The sequence below is a fragment of the Peromyscus californicus genome, unplaced genomic scaffold (assembly GCF_007827085.1).
Source record: "Peromyscus californicus insignis strain IS unplaced genomic scaffold, ASM782708v3 Scaffold_20__1_contigs__length_68692818, whole genome shotgun sequence".
NCBI classification, from domain to species: Eukaryota; Metazoa; Chordata; class Mammalia; order Rodentia; family Cricetidae; genus Peromyscus; species Peromyscus californicus.
This window is the reverse complement of record NW_026294503.1, coordinates 45728412-45749902: the sequence shown is the minus strand read 5'-3', so window position 1 is coordinate 45749902 and position 21491 is coordinate 45728412. Positions and strand designations below refer to the sequence as shown.

Below are 21491 nucleotides of genomic sequence, written 5' to 3'. Positions count from 1 at the left end.
AAAACTAAACTAACAAGAACAGTTAAAGCCATAGAAAATATACTATTTTAGGTTAACAATTTAAAATCTCAAAGACTGACCCATGCACAGGTGACTAACCCACCCCATGGGATTCTCAGTGACCTCCATCACTCTCTATGTCTTCACTTTCCACTCACACACACTGGCTTCTGCACCCAACATCTTCCTCCAGTCACCAGTCTCTTCACTGCCAGTCTAGAGGGCACTGGGCACTTGTCGTCATGCCTGCAGCTCCTGACTACTGGTGCTTTTGAATTTACTCTGGGTAGCTCTTCAATTCTTCCTCATTTTCCTGTGGAATCCTCCATACTGTGGAGCAAGGGTTAAACAGTAGATATTTAGCCTTAACAGGGCATGGGGTTTTCGCTTTAGCAACTCAAGTGTGTACTAGAAGAGAGGAGCAGCCATAGACTGTGGCTGTGCTTCAATAAGAAGACTTCATTCAAGGACAGAGAGCCAGGAACTGTATATTCTCACAGAAACTGTTCTTTGAAACAACCGAAGACTATAAAGAACTCTTTTTACTTATAGGCAGTATAAAAATAAGCAGCAGGTCAGATTTGGCTTGTAGGACACAGTAGCAGCCCCTTTTAATTATAATTTAATTATAATTCCAAAATGACAGCTAGTTTGGCCATTAGCTATGTGTGCATGTATAGACACACACTCACTCACTTTGAAATTTTGAAACAGGGCTTTATTCTGCAGCTCTATTCAGACCAGCCTCCAGTTCATGATGATCTTCCTGCCTCAGGCTCTCAAGTCTGGGTGGATAACAGGTACAAGTCACCACGCCAAGCACTGAGTTTACATCTATAAGGGTTTTTCTTTTTTTTTAAATTACACATATTTATTAGTGTGTGTGTGTATGGGGGGGCACATTCAGGTCACTGTGTGAGTGACCTGAGGACACTTGCAGTAAGTAGTCAATTGTCTCCATCTACCCATAACGAACAGGTCGGTACTTCTCACACTGAGCTGTTGGAGAACAAATTCTTCCACTGAGGCTTAATTATCACTGTGTAATTGTTTCCTAAACCATTATCTCCAACTTAGGTCTCTTTTATCCTCTCTGCTCCCCTCAAACTTGCTCCCCAGCCCTAAGCTCCATTATCTCCTAGCACAGTGATGTAGTCACCAAACTTGCGCTCCAGCTTAGAGGTGTTTTAAGACCCCATCTGTCCTCATCCAATACACACACCATTCCGTAGGAACCCAAAGCTGAACTCTACTTCATTCCTCTTTATCACCACTGCTTCATCCAGACACTGTCCATCCTCGTTCCCTCCCACATGAGAATTTGGCGCTCACTTATCCAAGTTCATGTTTTTTTTTTTTTAAAGTGTTACATTTATTTTACAATTTATTTATTTATTATGTATACAGCATGTATGACTACAGGCCAGAAGAGGGCACCAGATCTCATTACAGATGGTTGTGAGCCACCATGTGGTTGCTGGGAATTGAACTCAGGACCTCTGGAAGAGCAGTCAGTGCTCTTAACCTCTGAGCCATCTCTCCAGCCCGCGAGTTCATGTTTTTTTTTTTTTTAAATTTATGTATTTATTTATGTATTATGTATACAGTGTTCTGGCTGCATGTATACCTGCAGGCCAGAAGAGGCATCAGATCTCATTACAGATGGTTGTGAGCCACCATGTGGTTGCTGGGAATTGAACTCAGGACCTCTGGAAGAACAGGCAGTGTTCTTAACCTCTGAGCCATCTCTCCAGCCCCGAGTTCATGTTTTTTAACAGCTCATATTCACTCATCTTAGAAACAGCTAATTCCCCCCTATCTATCTATCTATCTATCTATCTATCTATCTATCTATCTATCTATCTATCTATCTATCTATCTATCTATCTGTGTGTGCATAATATCTATCTATCTATCTATCTATCTATCTATCTATCTATCTATCTATCTATCTATCTATCTATCTGTGTGTGCATAATATTTATGTGTGAGAGATAATGCAGGTGTGTAATGATACAAAACATATGTAGAGGTCAGAGGACAATTTCTGAGAGTTTGTTTTCTTCTTCCATCATGGACCTAGGGATTGAACCCTGATCATCAGGCTTGAATGGCAAACACTTTTACCCAATGATTCATCTCACTGGCCCTCGTTCTATTTCTAACCAAATGCTCCCACCTATTAGAACACATAAGTGCCTCTCCGGTGTGGGGGCCTTGCAGAGAGGCTATCTGAGCAATTGCCATACACTTACTATACTATGCTTCCTGGAATAAACTCAGAAGCCAGTGTAGTAATGACCCACAACCCCAGTTATCACTATGGGAAATACTTCCTTCAGATGTGTGCCAATGGGGGACGGGGCAAAATTATGATTTGACTCACCCTTGGTACTTCTGGGGTCAAAATAAGCTTTACTGGGTGGGGGGGGGGGGAGGAGGTATTTACTGTAGACATGTTCAATTCTAGCCACCAGAGCCCTACCTGAGGGTCCTCAGTTAGAAAGACATGGGAGCTAAACAACCCCACATATTGAAATCTGCCTGAAGTGATAAATCCCTTGGCCAATCTGACCCAAACTTTGCATGGTCCATGGAGGCTTTCTTCCACACTGATGTCTACAGACCTGCAATTCCCACTTTGAATACTTTCTAGCAGCTAAAGGTCATGCTAGTTTTTAGCAACCAGTCATTTCATTCCATACTGATAGCTCTCATTAAGGCAATCATCATCCTACAGGAGCACCCTTTAATAAGGCTACATTGTTATGGCCAAATTCTGCCATGATGTCGTTTGTGTAACTGGGCTTTTAACCCTAGCCTTACCCTTTTCCCTGTTAAATGTTACCTAGTTAAATCTGACCTAGTGCCTGATTTGAGAAACTGTTTTGCTTCTGTCTACTATCCACAAAAGAGAATCTAAATTTTTGCCTAAGTGCTTTTTCTTCTTTTTAGCTGAGTGGGCACAGCTAGCCCATGTCCTCAGAGAACGAAGTGAAATCTCTGTCCTACTCTCCTCTCTGGGATTCTCACCACACTGTCTTTAATGGTGGGAGATAAAGGAAGAACATACAGCCAACCCACTGGTTTTCTGAAATACAGAAAAGTCTTACTTCAGTCCTTGTACAACCCAAGCCTTGGCACCAACACAGTCTTTTCTTTTTTCTCTGCTGGGGAAAGAGTAGATTCAGAGTTAAGGGCAGATCGCTTAAGAAGATAGCCGTCATTGGGGAGAGGAACAGGAACCAGAAATGTCAGCTCAGGGAAAAGAATGAGGTGGAGAGTGCCCAACAAAGAAAGACTTGATCATAAAATGGAACAAACCTAGCAAAGCTGGTGAGTCTGATACACCTCAAATAGAAATAGAAATATATGTATGTACATATGTATATGCCTTTTTTAAACTTCCTGTCTTCTCCCTGGTTCTAACAATTAAATCCCTTGGATACCCAAGCTAGGCTCTCACCTCCCTTTAGGATTACCTGACTTGATTTTCTGACTGACGGAGTAAGAAGATTAACTAGACAGGGAAGTATGTTTCATCTACAGTTAGGTATGAAAAAAGACCCAAGTAGAAGGAAGTGCATAGGAAGAAAAGCTCCATCTTTAAGACTTTGGCAGAAGAGAGAACAATGTGTGTGTGAACAGACCTAGCACTGTTATTACCATTTGGAGAAAGAATGCCTAGTGGACTTTGTTTTCTATAGAATAGAAGCAGAAGCTGGCTTAAGTGGCCAGGCTTAGGAACCCAAGTTCTACCGTATTCTTTATGTTCTACCAACATAGCCTGGCTTGTGAAGAAAATACCAACTTTCTCACCTGATGTCCACTGTAAAGTCCTTTAATAGGCCAGCAGCACATGCCTGTAATCCCAGCACTCTGGAGGCAGAGGCAGGAGGATCATTGCAAGGTCAAGGCCAGCTTGGTCAACACCATGAGGTCCAGATTAGCTGTAGCTATATAGCGAGATTCTCACCTCTGATAAATATTTAGTTTCCCCAAGTCCATTCACAAAGTATACTTCTAAATAGACTTAGAAAAAAATGTATATTTGATCGATTTTTCTAGAAGAAAGCCTACTTGTATGTTGGGAACTAGCTGAACTGGATAAGGCGGAGAACACTATCCTTACCAATTAAGAATTTATTATTCATAATTATGTTTCCTAAGAAAGCTATCTTTAGGTAAAACATCTATGAAGACTGAACACCTTTATGGGTCTTCCATTATTGAATGACATGCTTTGGCCTGTTGGTCACCAAACTGACCAAATCAAACCAAACTGAATCCAAACTACTTCATCATTAAAAGGACTCTTATTAAATCCAAGTCTCCATTACCCTTATCTGATTATCTTTAAAATAACAATAATAAAAAAAAATCCAGGGCAATGGTTTTCACGTTCTGAGGCTTCAGGGACACTTCAAAGTACATCTACAAGGGCTCCAGCTTAGATATGCCTCGGTCTGGCCACAGTCTGGGTGCATCTATTGACAACCATGTAAACTATTCTAATGCACACCTATTCGAGACCCACATGCTTAAGTGCTCAAAAATAAGCATTATCTCTCCCAATCTTAAGGCCTGCCAATCCACAGTGACCATTATCAAACAGAACTATGTAATTTCAGAACCAGGAAAGCAGAAAGAACCACAGTAAAGGACAGTATTAGACTGAGAATGACCTAAGGGTTACTTGTTTCTGTTTGTGACACATCAGTTTTTTCAAGCAGTGTTAACTTATTCCAAATTTGGTATTTTAAAAATCACAGTCTAGGCTCTAGTTCAGAAGGCTGTTGAACATTCTAGATGTGACATTCCAGTTTTAGACTTGATGCAGTCCATGTATCAAGATGAGTACATCTGAAACTAGGAGCTGATAGCTTGTTACTGTTCTACTCAAAGTTCTGAAAGAGTTCAGTTCAAAATCATGATTCACACACTTTTAAAGCAAAGTATTTACTCTTTTGCTTCTTAAAAATGTAAGGCCAACTAGAAACACAATTCTAAATGCTTTTCATTTGTCACTCCTGCTCTTCAGTGGCTGCAAACAACCCACCTTAATTACTGTGCGCCCACTCTCTGTTGAGTGGATTGCAGGCTGAGTCAGCAGCACTATGAAATCTAAACACAAAAAGAGGATAAAAATCTTACCTTTGGTTTTTTGTTCCGTGATCTGCAAAATAAATAAGAGATATAAGTAAATAAAACTCATCTTTTAAATTCAGTACTGTATTATTGTAAGATCATTTTAATTCTATTAACTCAGGCAATTCAAGTTGTCAGGATACAGAGTACCCAGGCTTAGCTGAAATCCAAAACAGCTGTAAGTCAATTTGGACATCTTTCTACAAGTTATGTACCTATGTCTAGCCATAGTCACACAAATCAAACCAAAGATTAGGGGGAAATCTAAATTTAAAACAAACAAACAAAACAAAACAAAAACCAATAAACAAGTTTTTAAAAAACATTCTACTTGCTAAATGATGTAGTCCCTGTATTGGGAATAGTTAGACATTTTGATTGCTCTAATTTCAGAAAATCAAATAGCTGTGGCCAGAAACCAAATTCAACATTAACACAAAAAGATTCCTTCCTGAGTATGGTCTCAAAAAATTTGGAGCTCAAACTTAAAAAAGCATGAGGGGTTCATCCTGAAACCAGGAATCATGGTTGCAAAGGAAGATTTGAAAGTAAGTCTGTGTGATCTCAATTACCCATTTGCCTGGTGTGATACAGTCATTTCCTCTAGCAGAGTTTTGCTAAGGGTTATGTTCAATTGATATCTGATGTCATCATCAAAGTTATAAAGCAGAACATAAGACTGAACTGTGCAAATTTTGAACAAAATTTTATGAGTACTTTGTTAAAAGTACTTCAATTAATAAGTAAGATTCTATGAAAAGGCCTAAAATGATGGGGAGCTAAATATAGTAACGGGCTTGGGGGTGGTGGAAACTTTAGAAGACAGTTGGAAACTGCTTCTGATATTACTACAGGGCAGTGTAAGTGTGTGTGTGTGGGGGGGTATGCAATGACACAGGGACATTCATCATTTACTCCCAGTAATAAAAAAGCAAAACCACAAAAGAAAAACATCACAAAGCAAGTAAACCAGTGTTGTGGGATGATCTTTCTGTACACTGTGAATGTGTGCTGCTACCATTGGTTAATAAAGAAGCTGCTATGGCCTATGGCAAGGTAGAATAGAGTCAGGTGGGAAATCTAAGCAGAGAGACAATGGTCAAAAAATAATTACAGATACATAATAAAGACAAATTCAGATGGAAAAAACTCTAAATGGGTCACAATATGTTTCAAAAATGTACATAAATCTGGGAGAAAAAAGAAAAAGGTTATAGATAGTCATAAAAATAAAGTCTAAAAAATATATAAATATATTAAAAAATAAGCCATATAAAGATGAATAATGCACAAAGAATCTGTATTGTGTATATTATTATGTTTTCTTTGAAAGTTTTGACTGTTAATAAACTAACTGCAGAGAGACATTTGATTGTGGGGGCTACTAAGTTAAACCAACATATATACTTTAAAGGTATCTTGACTTCAAAATTTGGGTCTAAGGATATGTTGCTTTGGAAAAGAGGTTTTGCTTTTGTTTCCACAGGAAGCAAGAGGCTGTGGATTTGTTCCAGGTTAAGATGGATCAGATTTGATCAAGCGAGAACTCCTGAACCTTGACAGATGGTATCTATCAACAAAAGTTATAGCTGGTCTTTCCAGGACTTGACCATTATCTCAAATTTTCTCAGGATCCCAGGTTACCAGCACCCCCAATCAGCAAGAAGTAGTACAGAAAACTATTCCCAAACTCCCAAAATATTGTTTATGAATGTTTGTTTTCATTTAAAGGAGGTTGGTTATAAATGGTTAATGGTCATAGTCAATCTCTTTTTCTAAAGAAAAAAGGGGGATATGACATAGAAATGATGAAAAAATGGTAGACTATTAGGTCTACTTTAATCCAAAAACAACTGTTGGTCTCAAAATACTTTACATTGATGTGGACTTTGGTTTATTAAAACAGGTTTAGTGTCAATTTTGTTATACTATATGTATATTTCTGCTCTTGTTTGGGTATTATGTTTATACAGCTCACTTGAGATTGTAGTGTATAATTAAAAGCACAGATTAATAGTCATCTTTGATAATCAAACTTATAGTCATGTTAGTTATATTTTCTAGATATACAAAGATATAGTTCAGATAGAAAGGCAATCTTCAAACACTTCCAAGATCTACAGAACATGGCATTTAAAATGTTTTGAGAACTTAGACTTTTCTGGACAATGAGACACATATGCTCCTGGCAGCACCAATTACTTCAAATAGGATGATGGGCATCAAAGAAACTTGTTATGGAGTTTGCTTTCAATATGGCAAAGGCTAGCCATTTGGGCAAGAAATTGCTCTTGCCTGGACTGCTTGACAATATGTGGTATAAACTGGACATGAAGAACCCATAGGTAAGTGACCACTGAACTTTGCCAAAACAAGGCAAGATGGTCCTTCAGGTTCCTACTTCACAGAAGAAACTGCCAGACATTCTGCAGGACACAGAGGATAGTGACTGATGAACTTTGCCTAAACAGGCGAGACAGTTCTTCAAATTTCCTGCTTCACTGAAAAGTCTGCCAGATACTCTAGGCCTGTAGGCTGAAGATGGATACCCCAAAGTTACAAAAGAATTTTGGATGACTGTCTAGGAAGCCAGATTTCTCTTTTCATTTCTAGAGTTTTGGAAGTTGCTTGCAATGCACTTCCTGTTTACTCAGGTAATATTATATCCTTTGGGGGTCTTTGACGGAATTGAAAAGTAGATAGTTATAATTCTCTTTAGTTATGATAAAAGATAAATATAAAACTTTAGATTCACCAAGATAGACAATTACATGTTTTCTCTAATTTTGTCAAATACAAATAGACTAGACATAACTGTAATTCTTGCTTAATAACTTTTGTTATATGTAATTTTACTATATTAAAATGAAAACCTTCTTTTTTTTTTTTTTTTTTTTTTCCAGACAGGGTTTCTCTGTGTAGCTTTGCGCCTTTCCTGGAACTCACTTGGTAGCCCAGGCTGGCCTCGAACTCACAGAGATCCGCCTGACTCTGCCTCCCGAGTGCCGGGATAAAAGGTGTGCGCCACCACCGCCCGGCGAAAACCTCCATTTTTGATTAGACAGAAAAGGACAAGTGCTGCAGGATGGTCTTTCTGTACACTGTAAATATGTGTTGCTACCATATTTAATGGTAATAAAGAAGCTGTTATGGCCTATGGCAAGGCAAAATAGAGCCAGGTGGGGAATCCAAGGAGAGAGACAAGGAGATCAAAGGCAGGATCAGGGCAGAAGCTGTGAGCTACCACCAGGAGAAACAAGATATGAGAGAACACGTAATGCCATGAGGCCACATGGCAAAACATAGATTAATAGGAATGGGTTGAGTTAAGTTGTAAGATCTAGCTAGTTAGAGGCCTGAGCCATAGGCTATACACTTTGTAATTAATATTAGCCTCTGTGTGTTTACTTGAGATCAAGTGGCTGCGGGACCAGGCAGGACACAGAGAAACTTCTGTCTACAGCCATGGATATATTACACTAAGATCATATTTGACCCACTTTTCCAAACTGTCAATCTGCAAGTACTTTTACACTGACTATCTGACTTTGTATGAAGAGTTTATGAATGCTATGGCCCAAGGCTCAGGGACCACAGAGGAAGAGGGGACAGAAGAACAATAAGATGGGAGGACCAAAACAGTTCTGGCCCTGACAGAACCACTGCACTCATGGATTCACAGCGGTTAGAAAAGATCTACACAAAATCAACCCAGTTCACAATCCAGCACAAAGCGGGAAGAGTCTAAAGTCCCACCTCTAGCTGGGGACCTACTGACAGTTGATGGCTTCTGAGGCAGAGCAAGCTTTCTTTAAGGTATGGCTTTACTGGGCATAGTAGATGGCCCCAAACCCTTGACTATATGAGCAGCACAAATTACAATCAGTAGGCTATAAAAGAAAAATGAAGAAGACAGGATATTAGGAGTTGGTGGTAGGGTGGATCTGGGAGGAGTTGGGGGAAGAATGGGAGGAGTAAATATAGTCAAAATACATATTGTATATATGTATGAAATTCTCAAAAACAATAAAAACATATTAAACAAAAACATGGTGAGAGATAAACTCATATATAAAAGTATATTTTTATTTAGGCACTGTTTTATATATTTTCAATATATTATCCAAAATGTAATTAAATGAATGGTTAATTTAAAAATGAATGCTACAATCTTCTTTAAAAGAAATGTGTGACTGGTAATCATTCTGGATTATGACTATTCATGAAAACATGGTCATCTTTAGAGTGCATGTCCTGTAGCTAACTATCCCTCAAAACAGATCCTAGCACACTTAGACTCTGAATCTGACCTAAACAATCTATTCTTAAGACTCCCTAGAGTGCTTCTTACATTTTGCATTAAAGGACAGGCTAATTGCACTGTACTGAAATCTGTGGAAAAGTGTCTTTTATTTTTGGTTTTTTCAAGACAAGGTTTCTCTGTGTAGTTTTGGTGTCTGTCCTGGATCTTGCTTTGTAGACCAGGTTGGCCTCAAACTCACAGAGATCTTCCTGGCTCTGCCTCCCAAGCGCTGGGATTAAAGGTGTGCACCACCACCGCCTGGCGGTAAAGTGTCGTAAAACGAACCTGCTCCCCACTACTAATTGCTCAGGCTCAATTATATTGAAAAGCCCTTGTACATTTTTCAATAATCCATAATTATCCAAGAATGAATGGGTTTGATCCATATACCAATTCCTGATGGTAATTTAGGTTTTATACCACTGTAACTATTTCTTGGAATGCCACTTTGAAGATCAGTCGTATAGAAGTTAATACTTTCCCCAGTTGTAAGGAACAAATCTAAATCATGTTGAATTATGTCTTATAATGTGGGTGCTGTTACAACAGCCAATTCTTAGATGGTGAAAAGCTGGACAGTCAGAATCCACATCCTGCTAACATTACACAATGCTCCTTTCGCAGTGTCAGCCTAATGAATGAATGGAGTCCTTTTTTACACCTCTCTCGTGAATGAGAATTCAACATGGTTTACTCAGGGATGGCTCTGGAAAGAGCAAACAGCCATTGAACATGGTGGAAAGAGGTTCATGTTTAATTTCTGTGTGGAAGAAATTTAATTTTAGCCCTAAATGAAAGTCAATGCTTTAATAAAATGACACTGGCGTCATTCATTCTTTCTCTCCCTCCAGTGCTGAGGACTGAACCCAGAGCACTCTTCCACCAAGTCACACTGTCAGCCCACCACCACCCATTCTTGAGCACTCACTCAACAAACATTCTGAGCAGCTACTGGGTCTCAGATACATGGATGCTGTTGATAAAAATATGACTTCAGGAAGTTTATACCCAGTTTAAAGGGAAGACAGACACATGGATGCTGTTGATATACCCAATTTAAAGGGGAGACAGACACATGGATGCTGTTGATATACCCAGTTTAAAGGGGAGACAGACACAAAGAGTTGGTTACAAAACAATGTGGAAAACAAGAAGGATGTGGCTAACAAGTGCAGAACAGAACTGGCACATTCTCTAAATTCTCTCTACCAGAGCACATTTTATGCCTTCTAGCTGTCGTTACAATAATGTTGGGACCACTGAGACAGTCATATGGTAAGCTTTGTGCTCTTTCCTTAAAACTGTTAAATTGGAATTTAATTCTAAAATTATACAGTAGTTCACATAACAAAATGTTGTCAAAGACAAAGTGCCAGCTGGTGTCAGCCTAGACTCTGTTAGTCGATCTAGAATGTTTTTGAACAGAAAAAAAAAAAAAATTTTTTTTCCAGTCCTGGCTGACCTTGAACTTCCTTCCAAGCCTCTTGCCTAAACCCAAGAATTGGGATTATAGGCAAGCACCATCATGATCAACAAAATGGCTGAATTTTTACATTAGTCATAATTAATCCCTTGAAAACTTAAGGTTTTCGTTCTGTTTGTCATTATTTCCTTTTTTTAAATTTATTTATTTTTATTTTTATGTACATTGGTGTTCTGCCTGTAGGTATGTCTGTATGAGGGCATTGGATCCCCTGGAACTGGAGTTCCAGACAGTTGTGAGCTGCCATGTGGGTGCTGGGAATTGAACCCAGTTCCTCTGGAAGAGCAGCAGTGCTCCTAACCACTGAGCTATCTTTCCAGCCCGTCAGTATTTAATTGTTCAATGCAGATGCATGCACTTGGGGAAGATTATCTACCTGTATAAACTACATACTTTGCATAAATAATCCCAATTAACTTTCCAATGCAGTCAGATTCTCCTTTATTTCCTATTTGTAGAATACATAATAAAAGTCTACAGATGCATATTTGACTTATAAACATGAGATGTTAATATTTTCAATGCAACTAACAGTTGTCTATGTTAAGGATGAAGATGGAATACATACTGTCTGAAACAATCACTTTCTACTTGTCAACTAGTCAATAGCCCCTGCTCAGATTCTTGATGTCCAGCCTATTAACTCCATTCCCACTGTGAAAGCTGTGGACCAGTTTAGTAGATGAAATGTGCGAGTACCTGAAGGGGAAAAAGTTCTCTCTAAGTTCAACCTCTCATTATTCCACTTGTTTTTTGGTCATGGTGGTGGTGGTGGTGGTGGTGGTGGTGATGGTGTATCAGCAAGGCACAGGGCAGGAGCTCAAAGACCACAGAGCAACAGAATCAATATGCCAACACCAGTGCACCTGCACATCTCAGCCTGACAGGGAAGGTGGCTATGTATTCAAGATGCTCTCTCCCTCTTTTGTGAGACAGTTTTATGTAGCCCCCTTGGCACAGAACTCATTATGTAGCTGAGAAATACCTTCAATGTCTAATCATTTTGCCTCCACCTTCCAAATGGAGGGGCGGGTTATAGGTCTACATCACTACACCAGGCTCATTATCTGCTTTTTTTTTTTTTTTTTTGTTTTTTTGTTTTTTTGTTTTGTTTTGTTTTGTTTTTCGAGACAGGGTTTCTCTGTGTAGCTTTGCGCCTGTCCTGGAACTCACTTGGTAGCCCAAGCTGGCCTCGAACTCACAGAGATCCGCCTGGCTCTGCCTCCCGAGTGCTGGGATTAAAGGCGTGCGCCACCACCGCCCGGCTTCATTATCTGCTTTTTTAATTCATACTCTTTATTCTAGAATTGCAGGCAATTCTGATAGGCTAAGATTGGCAGCAAGTACTCTGACAGCATGAAGACATGATAAAAGATGCACCACTATCAACATTATAGAAATACCATTAGAAGCAGACAAAAATTTAAATAACACAGCAGTCTGATGCAACACTAAATAATAACTGACTGTTCCTATTAACTAAGTCATAAAGAATAAATTACATTCATACACTTGAGTTATCTGCAACCCAATTCAGAAAGTATTTCCAAGATTTTTCAAATGCTGGTCTTCACGAATATCTATTTAAATATTACTTCAAATAATGAAATTTTAGGGCATGCATATTTGGTGATTCTGGGAAAGCCTGTGGCATGGCCCTTCTGCTTCACATTAGGTCTGATGGCATTTACTGTTCTATGTGAAGAGTTCTCTCTGAACCTCCAGCAGTTTATACCTCCATAAACTTAAAACCAGTGCCACAGCAGGGACCCTCATGGTGACTGATGGCAATGAGGCCCTACTTCCCAAATCTCCACATAACCATACAAGACCTGACCAGCAAATCTTGTCTGCAGAAAAAGCATCACGGCAACCCTGCAGAACCAGAGCCCACATTATATGTTACTACAGGAATAGTGAAGCAGGGAAAAGCCTGGCCAGGCAAGTGGCCCAGTCTTTTGTGCTGGGGTGAGAGCAACGCTCTGAGTAAAAGGCTGCGGCTGTCAGGGCATTCTAACTACTCTCTGCTTCCAACAGTTCCATCAGACAAACATTTTTTAATAGAGAACTGACAGCTGTCAGCTCTGTCTTTTCATTTAGTACTTCTTTTTTCTCCAAGCACATTGCTCATAGCTATGTAATGCTCTATCCCCCAAGGCACTGTACAAGCTACCATTTGTTTCAGCATTTTTGAGACAGGGTCACACTATGCAGCTCAGGCTGGTCTGGAACTTGCTATGTAGCCCAGGATAACCTCAAACTGAGCAACTACCTGCCTCCCAAGTGACAGGATTACAGACATGTGTCCCCATGCCTGGCCTACTAGAACCTGCCTAAGGGGCAGTTTATTGATGGGATCATTATAAAGCAAAATTTCCTAAACTACAGTGCAAAAACAAACAAACAAACAAACAAATAAATAATAAATTGGGCATGCTCAAGCAAGCTTTAAAAGTTTGTCTAGCTGGGCGGTGGTGGCACGTGCCTTTAGTCCCAGCACTCGGGAAGCAGAGGCAGGCAGATTTCTGTGAGTTCAAGGCCAGCCTGGTCTATAGAGAGAGTTCTAGGACATGCTCCAAAGCTATACAGAGAAACCCTGTCTCCAAAATAAAAAAGGTTGTCTATAAACTTGAAGAGAAGATGGATACTAAATTATGATTCAACTAGTGAAACACAACAAGTTGACACTTTAATATTGTTTCCTAATATTTTCATAAAATAAGCTGCAATGCTATTTATCATTCACTGTATAAACTTCAAACATTTTTCTACTTTCAAATAAACTAATGTCTTGGGCAGCATTATGGTATCCGGTATTCAAGTAATGTCAGGTATTCAAGTCACTAATTATGGATGGCTGGCAAATATAAAGACAGACCTAATTGCTCAACTCACCTTCTGAGTGGCTTCTTTTTTCTTTTTATCCTCTTTCTTCCTTTTCTTGTCTTCCATTAACTGTTCTTCCCTTTCTTGCTCCTTCTCTCTGTAAAAGAAGTAACACACCAGAAAGGTTATACCCCTACATCCACACTCCACCTTCTGTAGCAAAGATCACAGTACTAATACCTTACTTAAACCAAAAGGACACATAACACTCACTCCCTTTAGGTATCCTCACATCATGGCCTGCTATCCCTTTCACAGAACATTCATTACATTAGGCTCGGTTTCAGAGATGCCTATAAGCATTTCTATACTATCTGTATACATCCATACTCAGAGGATTAATGCACTTTTTACTCAGTAATGGGTTTGTTTTGAATGTAATATATAGATGGCTTCTAATAGACCTTGGGTTGCTTCCTCCATCACTGTACCTTTTCTTTTTTAAAAATTTCATTTTATTTTAGAGGTATAGTGTTTTGTCTGTATTATATGTGTGCCTGGTGCCTGAGGAGGCCAGAAGAGGGTGTCAGATCTCAAGAACAGGAGTTACAGATGGCTATGAGCCATCACTGAGTGCTAGGAATTGACTTGGGACCTCTGGAAGAGCAGCAAGGACTCTTAACCACTGAGCCCTTCCACCTCAAATTTTTTTCTTTTCTTTTTTTTGAGACCGAACCTAGAGCTTATTGTTTCTAGTAGACTGGGTGGTTGACAAGCCCCAGGGATCTACCTGCCTCTGATCCCTAACCTCCTGCCCTAGAGCTGGGACTACAGGTGTGTGTACCACTCACCTGGCTTTTTTTTTTTTCTTCTTTAACAAAAACATAAGTGAGGTAGGTGGTTGTGGCAGTGGTACACGCCTTTAATCCCAGCAGTTGGGAGGTAGGCAGATCCCTGTGAGTTTGAGGCCAGCCTGGTCTACAGAGTAAGTTCCAGGACAGCCAGGGCTATACAAGGAAACCCTAGCTTACCGCCCCCCACCCCCAACAAAAGAAACTATAAGTGCCGGGGATCTGAACTTCCCAGCCATCTCCTCAACCCCACTATATGTGTTTTTAAGGAAGGTACTAAGAGTTCTATAGAAATCAAAGTGTTCTCTATTGGGTGGGTTCATAACTGTATCTTTTTCCTACAAACACAAATCAGGTCAATAAATCTGCTCCACTCAATAGAAAAAAACAATACACACTAATAGACCTCCAGTTGAGGAATTGTGTTAAATCTTAAGATTATACAATTTATATTGCAAATCCAAAGTAAGTTTGAAATGTAACATTTATTCTAATGCCCAACAACTTTCATTGTATGTTCCCCACAGCAAGAAAGAGACACAGCCTATGGCAGTTAGGATTTTACATAATTAACACATCAACTCAGGGCTTTACAGACATCATCTAGAATATGACCAAGATAAAAAAGATTAACGAAACAATTAAGGAACTAACAGGTTTGCAAATGGCAAACCCACAAAAATGGTTCCAGAGGGACTTGAGTCTAGGGAAGAAGGCGGATCTATCTAGTCAAATACACTCAACTACACAAAGCAAAGGCAATCAGTATTTTACCCATACAAAACAAGAATTTTCTACACCAGACATGGCAGTGGGCAATCCCAGAATGTGAGACCCTTTGGGAAGTGGAGTGAGGAGGATTGTGGAGTTATAAACTACCATTGGCTACACAGTGACACTTTGTCAAAAACAAACAAAAAACCCACAAAAAACCCCACAATATTAAAAAAAAATTATTTACTTTCCTGTTAAACTGTCACTGAATCCACAGAGACAAATATCAGACGTTTTCTCCTACATTCCTGGGCAGAAATACAAAAAAGTTTTTGTTGTTGTTTGTTTTTTGAGACAGGGTTTCTCCCTGTAGTTTTGGTGCCTGTCTTGGATCTCACTCTGTAGACCAGGCTGGCCTCGAACTCACAGAGATCCACCTGGCTCTGTCTCCCAAGTGCTGGGATTAAAGGCATTCGCCACCACTGCCCGGCACGAAAGTTTTATATGCAAAACTCAAACTCCAAATGTAACTTTCTCATGAAAATACAATGAAAGGCAAACTTCTCTTGAACTCCCTTAGGTCTGGGATTGTGTGAACCATGTATGTGAGTCTGTAGCAGTATAATTTGGTCAGGGCTAGAGAGAGGGTTCAGGGGTTAAGAGCACTAGCTGCTTTTCGCAGAGGACATGAGTTCCATTCCCAGCACCCATAAGACAGCTCACAATCAATGCCCTTTTCTGGCATTCGTGGGCACCAGGTACTACTCATATAATACACAGACATATACACAGTCAAGACATCTATATGCATCAAATTATAATAAACTCTTTAAAGGAAAAAGAGACCGAGGCAGATGGGTGTTGGCCATCTACAGGGGTTGGCCAAAGGCCCTGTTACAGTCGGCTTTAGGGATGCCGGCTTCCTCTCATCACGTAGAAGAGGGAGGGTAAGGTTCCCTGATTATCACAACTCAGTTCCCACACTTTATAGTGGAACTCGTTACAGAAGAGGAACAGTCAGTCTGAACATCTCCTGCTTAAATATTTGGTGCTTTGAAAAAAGCAAGTTGTCTTATTTTTCCTAAATCTAAAATTTTCAAAATTAAATTTTATTCAAAATGCCACACTAAAAATAAGTTTTTAATGAGCTACATTCTTAAAAAAGAAACACACCTTTTCAAATTCTTTCCTATAAACAGGTAATTCAGGGAAGAGAATGAAATTTGTGCACAAACAGAAGGATATTTCTTTCCAAAGCAAACACTTTTCAAAGCTTTCTAGCAGACAAGCTTTGCTTTCTCCCTGTTTTTCTTTTCTTTTTGATTTTCAATAGCATCTTGGTAGAATTTAAGTCTTCTCCTTACCTTTCACATTCTTAGGGAATTTTTACTTTGCCAAACTGTATTTAAAAGCCCACCACTGACTTGTTTGAACCAGTGTGGGACTTGCCTCTTTTTTTTTTTTTAATTTATTTTTTATTTTTTTTATTTTGCAATACAATTCAGTTCTACATATCAGCCACGGATTCCCTTGTTCTCCCCCCTCCCGGCCCCCTCACCTTCCTCTCAGCCCACTCCCCATTCCCACCTCCTCCAGGGCAAAGCCTCCCCAGCGGACTGAGATCAACCTGGTAGACTCAGTCCAGGCAGGTCCAGTCCCCTCTTCCCAGGCCGAGCCAAGCAACCCTGCATAGGCCCCAGGTTTCAAACAGCCAACTCATGCAATGAGCACAGGACCCGGTCCCACTGCCTGGATGCCTCCCAAACAGATCAAGCCAATCAACTGTCTCACCCATTCAGAGGGCCTGATCCAGTTGGGGACCCCTCAGCCATTGGTTCATAGTTCATGTGTTTCCATTCGTTTGGCTATTTGTCCCTGTGCTTTATCCAACCTTGGTCTCAACAATTCTTGCTCATATAAACCCTCCTCATTCTCGATAATTGGACTCCCAGAGCTCCACCCGGGGCCTAGCCATGGATCACTGCATCCAGATCCCTCAGTCGTTGGACTGCTGGCAATGGTCGAGAGACAGCCCGAACTGACCTACTCTGGTGATGGGATGGCCAAACACCCTAATTGTCGTGCTGGAAACCCCATCCAACGACTGAGGGACTTGCCTCTTAATTCAGGTGTTCCCTATCTATCTAAGCTGCAGAAATATCATTTGGGGAGCTCTACAAGATCCCTGTGCTGACTCAGAGCCCAAGCAGAGCAAGGACACTACTCTAGCTGCAATGGAAAGGCACTTGCATGCAGAAGGGTGACAATAAAGAAGGGCAGGAAGACAGCAGCAGCCAGGCTTCTCAAGCCTCAAAACAAAAAACAAACAAAAAACAAAACATATGGAGTTGGATCTAAACTGGTTATCAGCAAGTATTCATTGTTTTTGATAAACACAAACATAACATATACATGTAACTGCCTATGTACCTATTCTCTCCCTTCCCACACCCTCTCTCCTTACATCTATAACTATGAGGTTATAAAACAAGGAATACTCAAAGAGTAATGAGCCTATTTAGCACACAGACTTGCAGCTTTTAATTACCATTCTTTACTAAAAGAACTGGAGTTATTCTGGGGGGAAACCAAAATGCTAATTCAGGGGTTTGGTCCAGGAAAGTTTAATATGAAATCAGACTGCCACAAAGCAGGAGTCCTTAAATTAGAAGACAGTCTGAAGGGGATTCTACTATCTGGGATGACATAAGCATTGCTAGAAGAGGTTATAAACCATTATATGAATTAGTAAAGGACAAAGGAGAAATAAATGAATAAATTATGAGTACCCTCTCTCATAATTGGAACATTCAAAGAGTTTTCAAACACCTACCCACAAAATACTTTTCAATTTTGAAGGGGAAGAGTAACAGCAGGCTGGCAGACACCACCTCAATCAAGTAATCTATCACCGGTTATCATCATGGGGACTTTCTGGGGACCTATCAGACAACTGCACCGTGAGAGAGGAAGCAAACGACAAAATAAATGGTTTGAAAGCCTCCCAGGTCAAAGTCAAGGAAAGCTTGAAAACCTGTTGTGAGTAGAGGAACTAAGGAGATGGGACCAAAACCATCAGGCAGTCCTTTTGCTACAAAGGCTGAGGCAAGAATGAGAGGGATATGCCTTCAATGCGGGCTGGAGAGTCAATGGCAGTAAGAACCAATATTGACTTTGCATTTTGTTTTGGTTTATTTTGAGGTAGGGTCTTACTGTAGCAGCCCAGGCTGTCTTGGACTCACTGTATAGTCCAGTCGGGCCTCAAATTTGACATAATTCTCCTGCCTCCACCTCGGGAGAACTGCAATTACAGGTGTGAACCACTGTGCAGGGTTAGATCTTTGCTTCCGGCGGTCATACTGCAGGAGTATAGGAGAATGTTCTGTCTGCCAGAAAACACCACAGCATTGGTGAAAGAGCTGCATGTGCCTGGGCACCAGGTCAGTGGCTCATTCTCAAAACAACTCAGGAAAGAAGCAAAAAAGGGACTTTTAAAAACTATACAGATCTGAACTCTAAATTCAAGACTGTTTCCCTAAACAACAAATACAAAATTATTATTGCCCAGGCAGCATTCCAGTTCAGTGACATAGAATCACCAGGGATTTTTTAAACCACCCCCTCCCAAGTGTTCTAACATGTAGCTAGGCCTGAAAACTGCTGATACAAATGTACTTATTAAAATTTACATATTAAAACTTTACCAAATGTTGGGGCTAGAGAGATGGCTCAGCAGTTAAGAGCACTGGTTGAAGACTAGGGTTCAATTCCCAGCACCTATACAGCAGCTCACTACTGTCTGTAACTCTAGTTCCAGGGGATCTGACACTCTGACACAGACATACATGCAGGCAAAACGCCAATGCACATTAAAAAAAAAATAGTAATAAAAACTTTACCAAATGTGCAAAAATAAATAAATGTAAATGCCAGGTAAGGAGGTGAGTCTCCCTTAACCATCTAACAGTTTCTAGGTATGAAGGGGAGGTGGATTTGTTTCTCTTGTATCTACCTCTCCCCTTCCAAACTGCTGAATCAATTCAGCACATACAGTAAGTATTTAGTAGAGTTCCTACTACTTACCAGGCAATATTGTTCCCAGGCCCAAATATGTATGGAATTGAGGGCCCCTCACATCCCTTACAGCCCCCATGGACTTCTGGCTAGAAATCGGGTTCCCAGGACACTTCATCTGTTTACCCCAATGTTCTGCACACATCTCTTTCATGTGGGTCTGAATTAAAAGGTGAAGGGGCATTGTCTAGGAGCTGGGTTTACTACCAGGTACTAGCACTTGCCCTGTAGGAGGCAAATCTGTGTCATTTCTGCTTTCATTTGTTAGTACTGGAAGAACTGAAGCATATGTAGGCAAACAGAAGATTTAACAGGGACAGACATTACAATCTAGAATAAATCAAGAAAGGTAAGAAGTCAAACTATAGTCCCACTGGCCCTTTTCATCACGCTGAGCATAGAACCCAAGGACTCCTGCATGCTAAGCACAGGCTCTACACTGAGTTACAACTACAGTCCCAAACTACGAAGAGCCCCAAAGGGAAAACCAGCATTTGCTCATCGTTTCTGTAATAGTTATCAGTCGAAAGGAAACTTCTGAGAAAGGCAATTCTGGCCGGCAGGATGCTATAGTGTGTAACAGGCACAGCCGTAAATGTGACAAGCAGAGCTCGATCCCTGGGAGCACGTGGTCAAAGGACAGACCCATCCTTGCAAGCTGTCCTCTAACCTACACACTTTTGCCCACAAACACAGAAAATAAAATGTATCATTTGTTTAAGAACCACAAACAAGGCTGGGTTTAATCCCAGCACTCAGGAGGCTGAGGCAAGAGGATCTCTGTGAGCTCGAGGCCAGCCTGGTCTACAAAGTGAGCTCCAGGACAGCCAGGGTTACACAGAGAAACTGTGTGGTGGTGGTGGTGGTGGTGGTGGTGGTGGTGGTGGTGGTGGTGGTGGTGGTGGTGGTGGTGGTGATGATGATGATGATGAAGAAGAAGGAGGAGGATGGGGGAGGAGGAGAAAGAAGGAGAAGGAGAGGAAGAGGAAGAAGAAGAAAAGGAAGAGGAAGAAGAAAAGGAAGAGGAAGAAGAAAGGCTGAGTGTGGTAACATGTACTTCAACTCACATGTATATTCCTGGGGCTGGCTAGAGACAGCCTAGCCTAATTGGCAAGCTCAAGGTTTCAAAGGGAGACCGTCTCAAAACCAAATTAGATGGCTCCTGAGGAATGAATGACTCTTGAGGCTGACCTCTGGCTTCTAGATACATGCACACGAGCATGCACACTAGCATACACACACACACACACACACACACACACACACACACACACACACACACACTCACACACACTCACACATGAAAGTCAGTAACTGAATATAAATGAAAACATCCAATAATGCCTGAGCTGTGTGGCACAAGAAGAACCCTGCTCTGCATGCAAGTTCACAATACTGAAGAGCAATGCAGCAGTTGTTCCTGAAAACCTGCCCAAAGGCTCCTGCAGCCTGACACCAAGCAGATGACACCTAAGAGCAGTTGATCTGGACTACAATTCCCCAGTGCAAACTCAACCTACTCATCCGTTCTGCACACCTACCACCACCACCAAAACATCCCTTTTATTGTCCACTGTTAAATTCTAGCTCTCATACCGGCTTGCTTCAATGACATCTTCCTTACCAACTCAAATTCCAAAGAAATTTGCCCTCTTCTGTACACAACACAACTGTTTCCCTGCAGGTGTTAAGGCAGACACCATGCCATCAATTAGCCTCAGAGCCACTAAAATGGCTTCTGTAGTGTACGTGGTCTTGTTAGGGATGTCACTTAGGGATACCTCTCCATGTTTTATACAACCCTCTCTTTCTACCAGGAGGCCTGGAAATAGATCTTGTTCTTTAACAAACACTAGGTGTCTAACATGAGCCAGGTACTTTCCCAAGCACTGGGACAAGGCAGAAACAAAGCCACACTTCAGCTTGCTGAAGGAACAGGGAATAAACAGGGCACACAACAAAATATGTACGTAAAATACACACTTCAGGTGTTGACAGGGCAGAACTGATGGAACTGATAGAGAATGGCAGAAGAGGGCACTGCCTTACCTGACATGGCTGGGAAAGGCCTCTGATAAGGTGGCCTAGGAAT

At 40.7% G+C, this 21491-nt stretch overlaps 1 protein-coding gene across 1 annotated transcript in view; it reads right to left on the bottom strand.

The window, feature by feature from the left end:
- Tnrc6b (trinucleotide repeat containing adaptor 6B) overlaps positions 1 to 21491 on the bottom strand; it is a 232819-nt gene that overhangs the window by 54908 nt on the left and 156420 nt on the right. Inside the window, 2 exon segments of the mRNA XM_052748388.1 lie at positions 5155 to 5176; positions 13830 to 13917. Of these exon segments, the coding sequence (XP_052604348.1) occupies positions 5155 to 5176; positions 13830 to 13917 (110 nt within the window).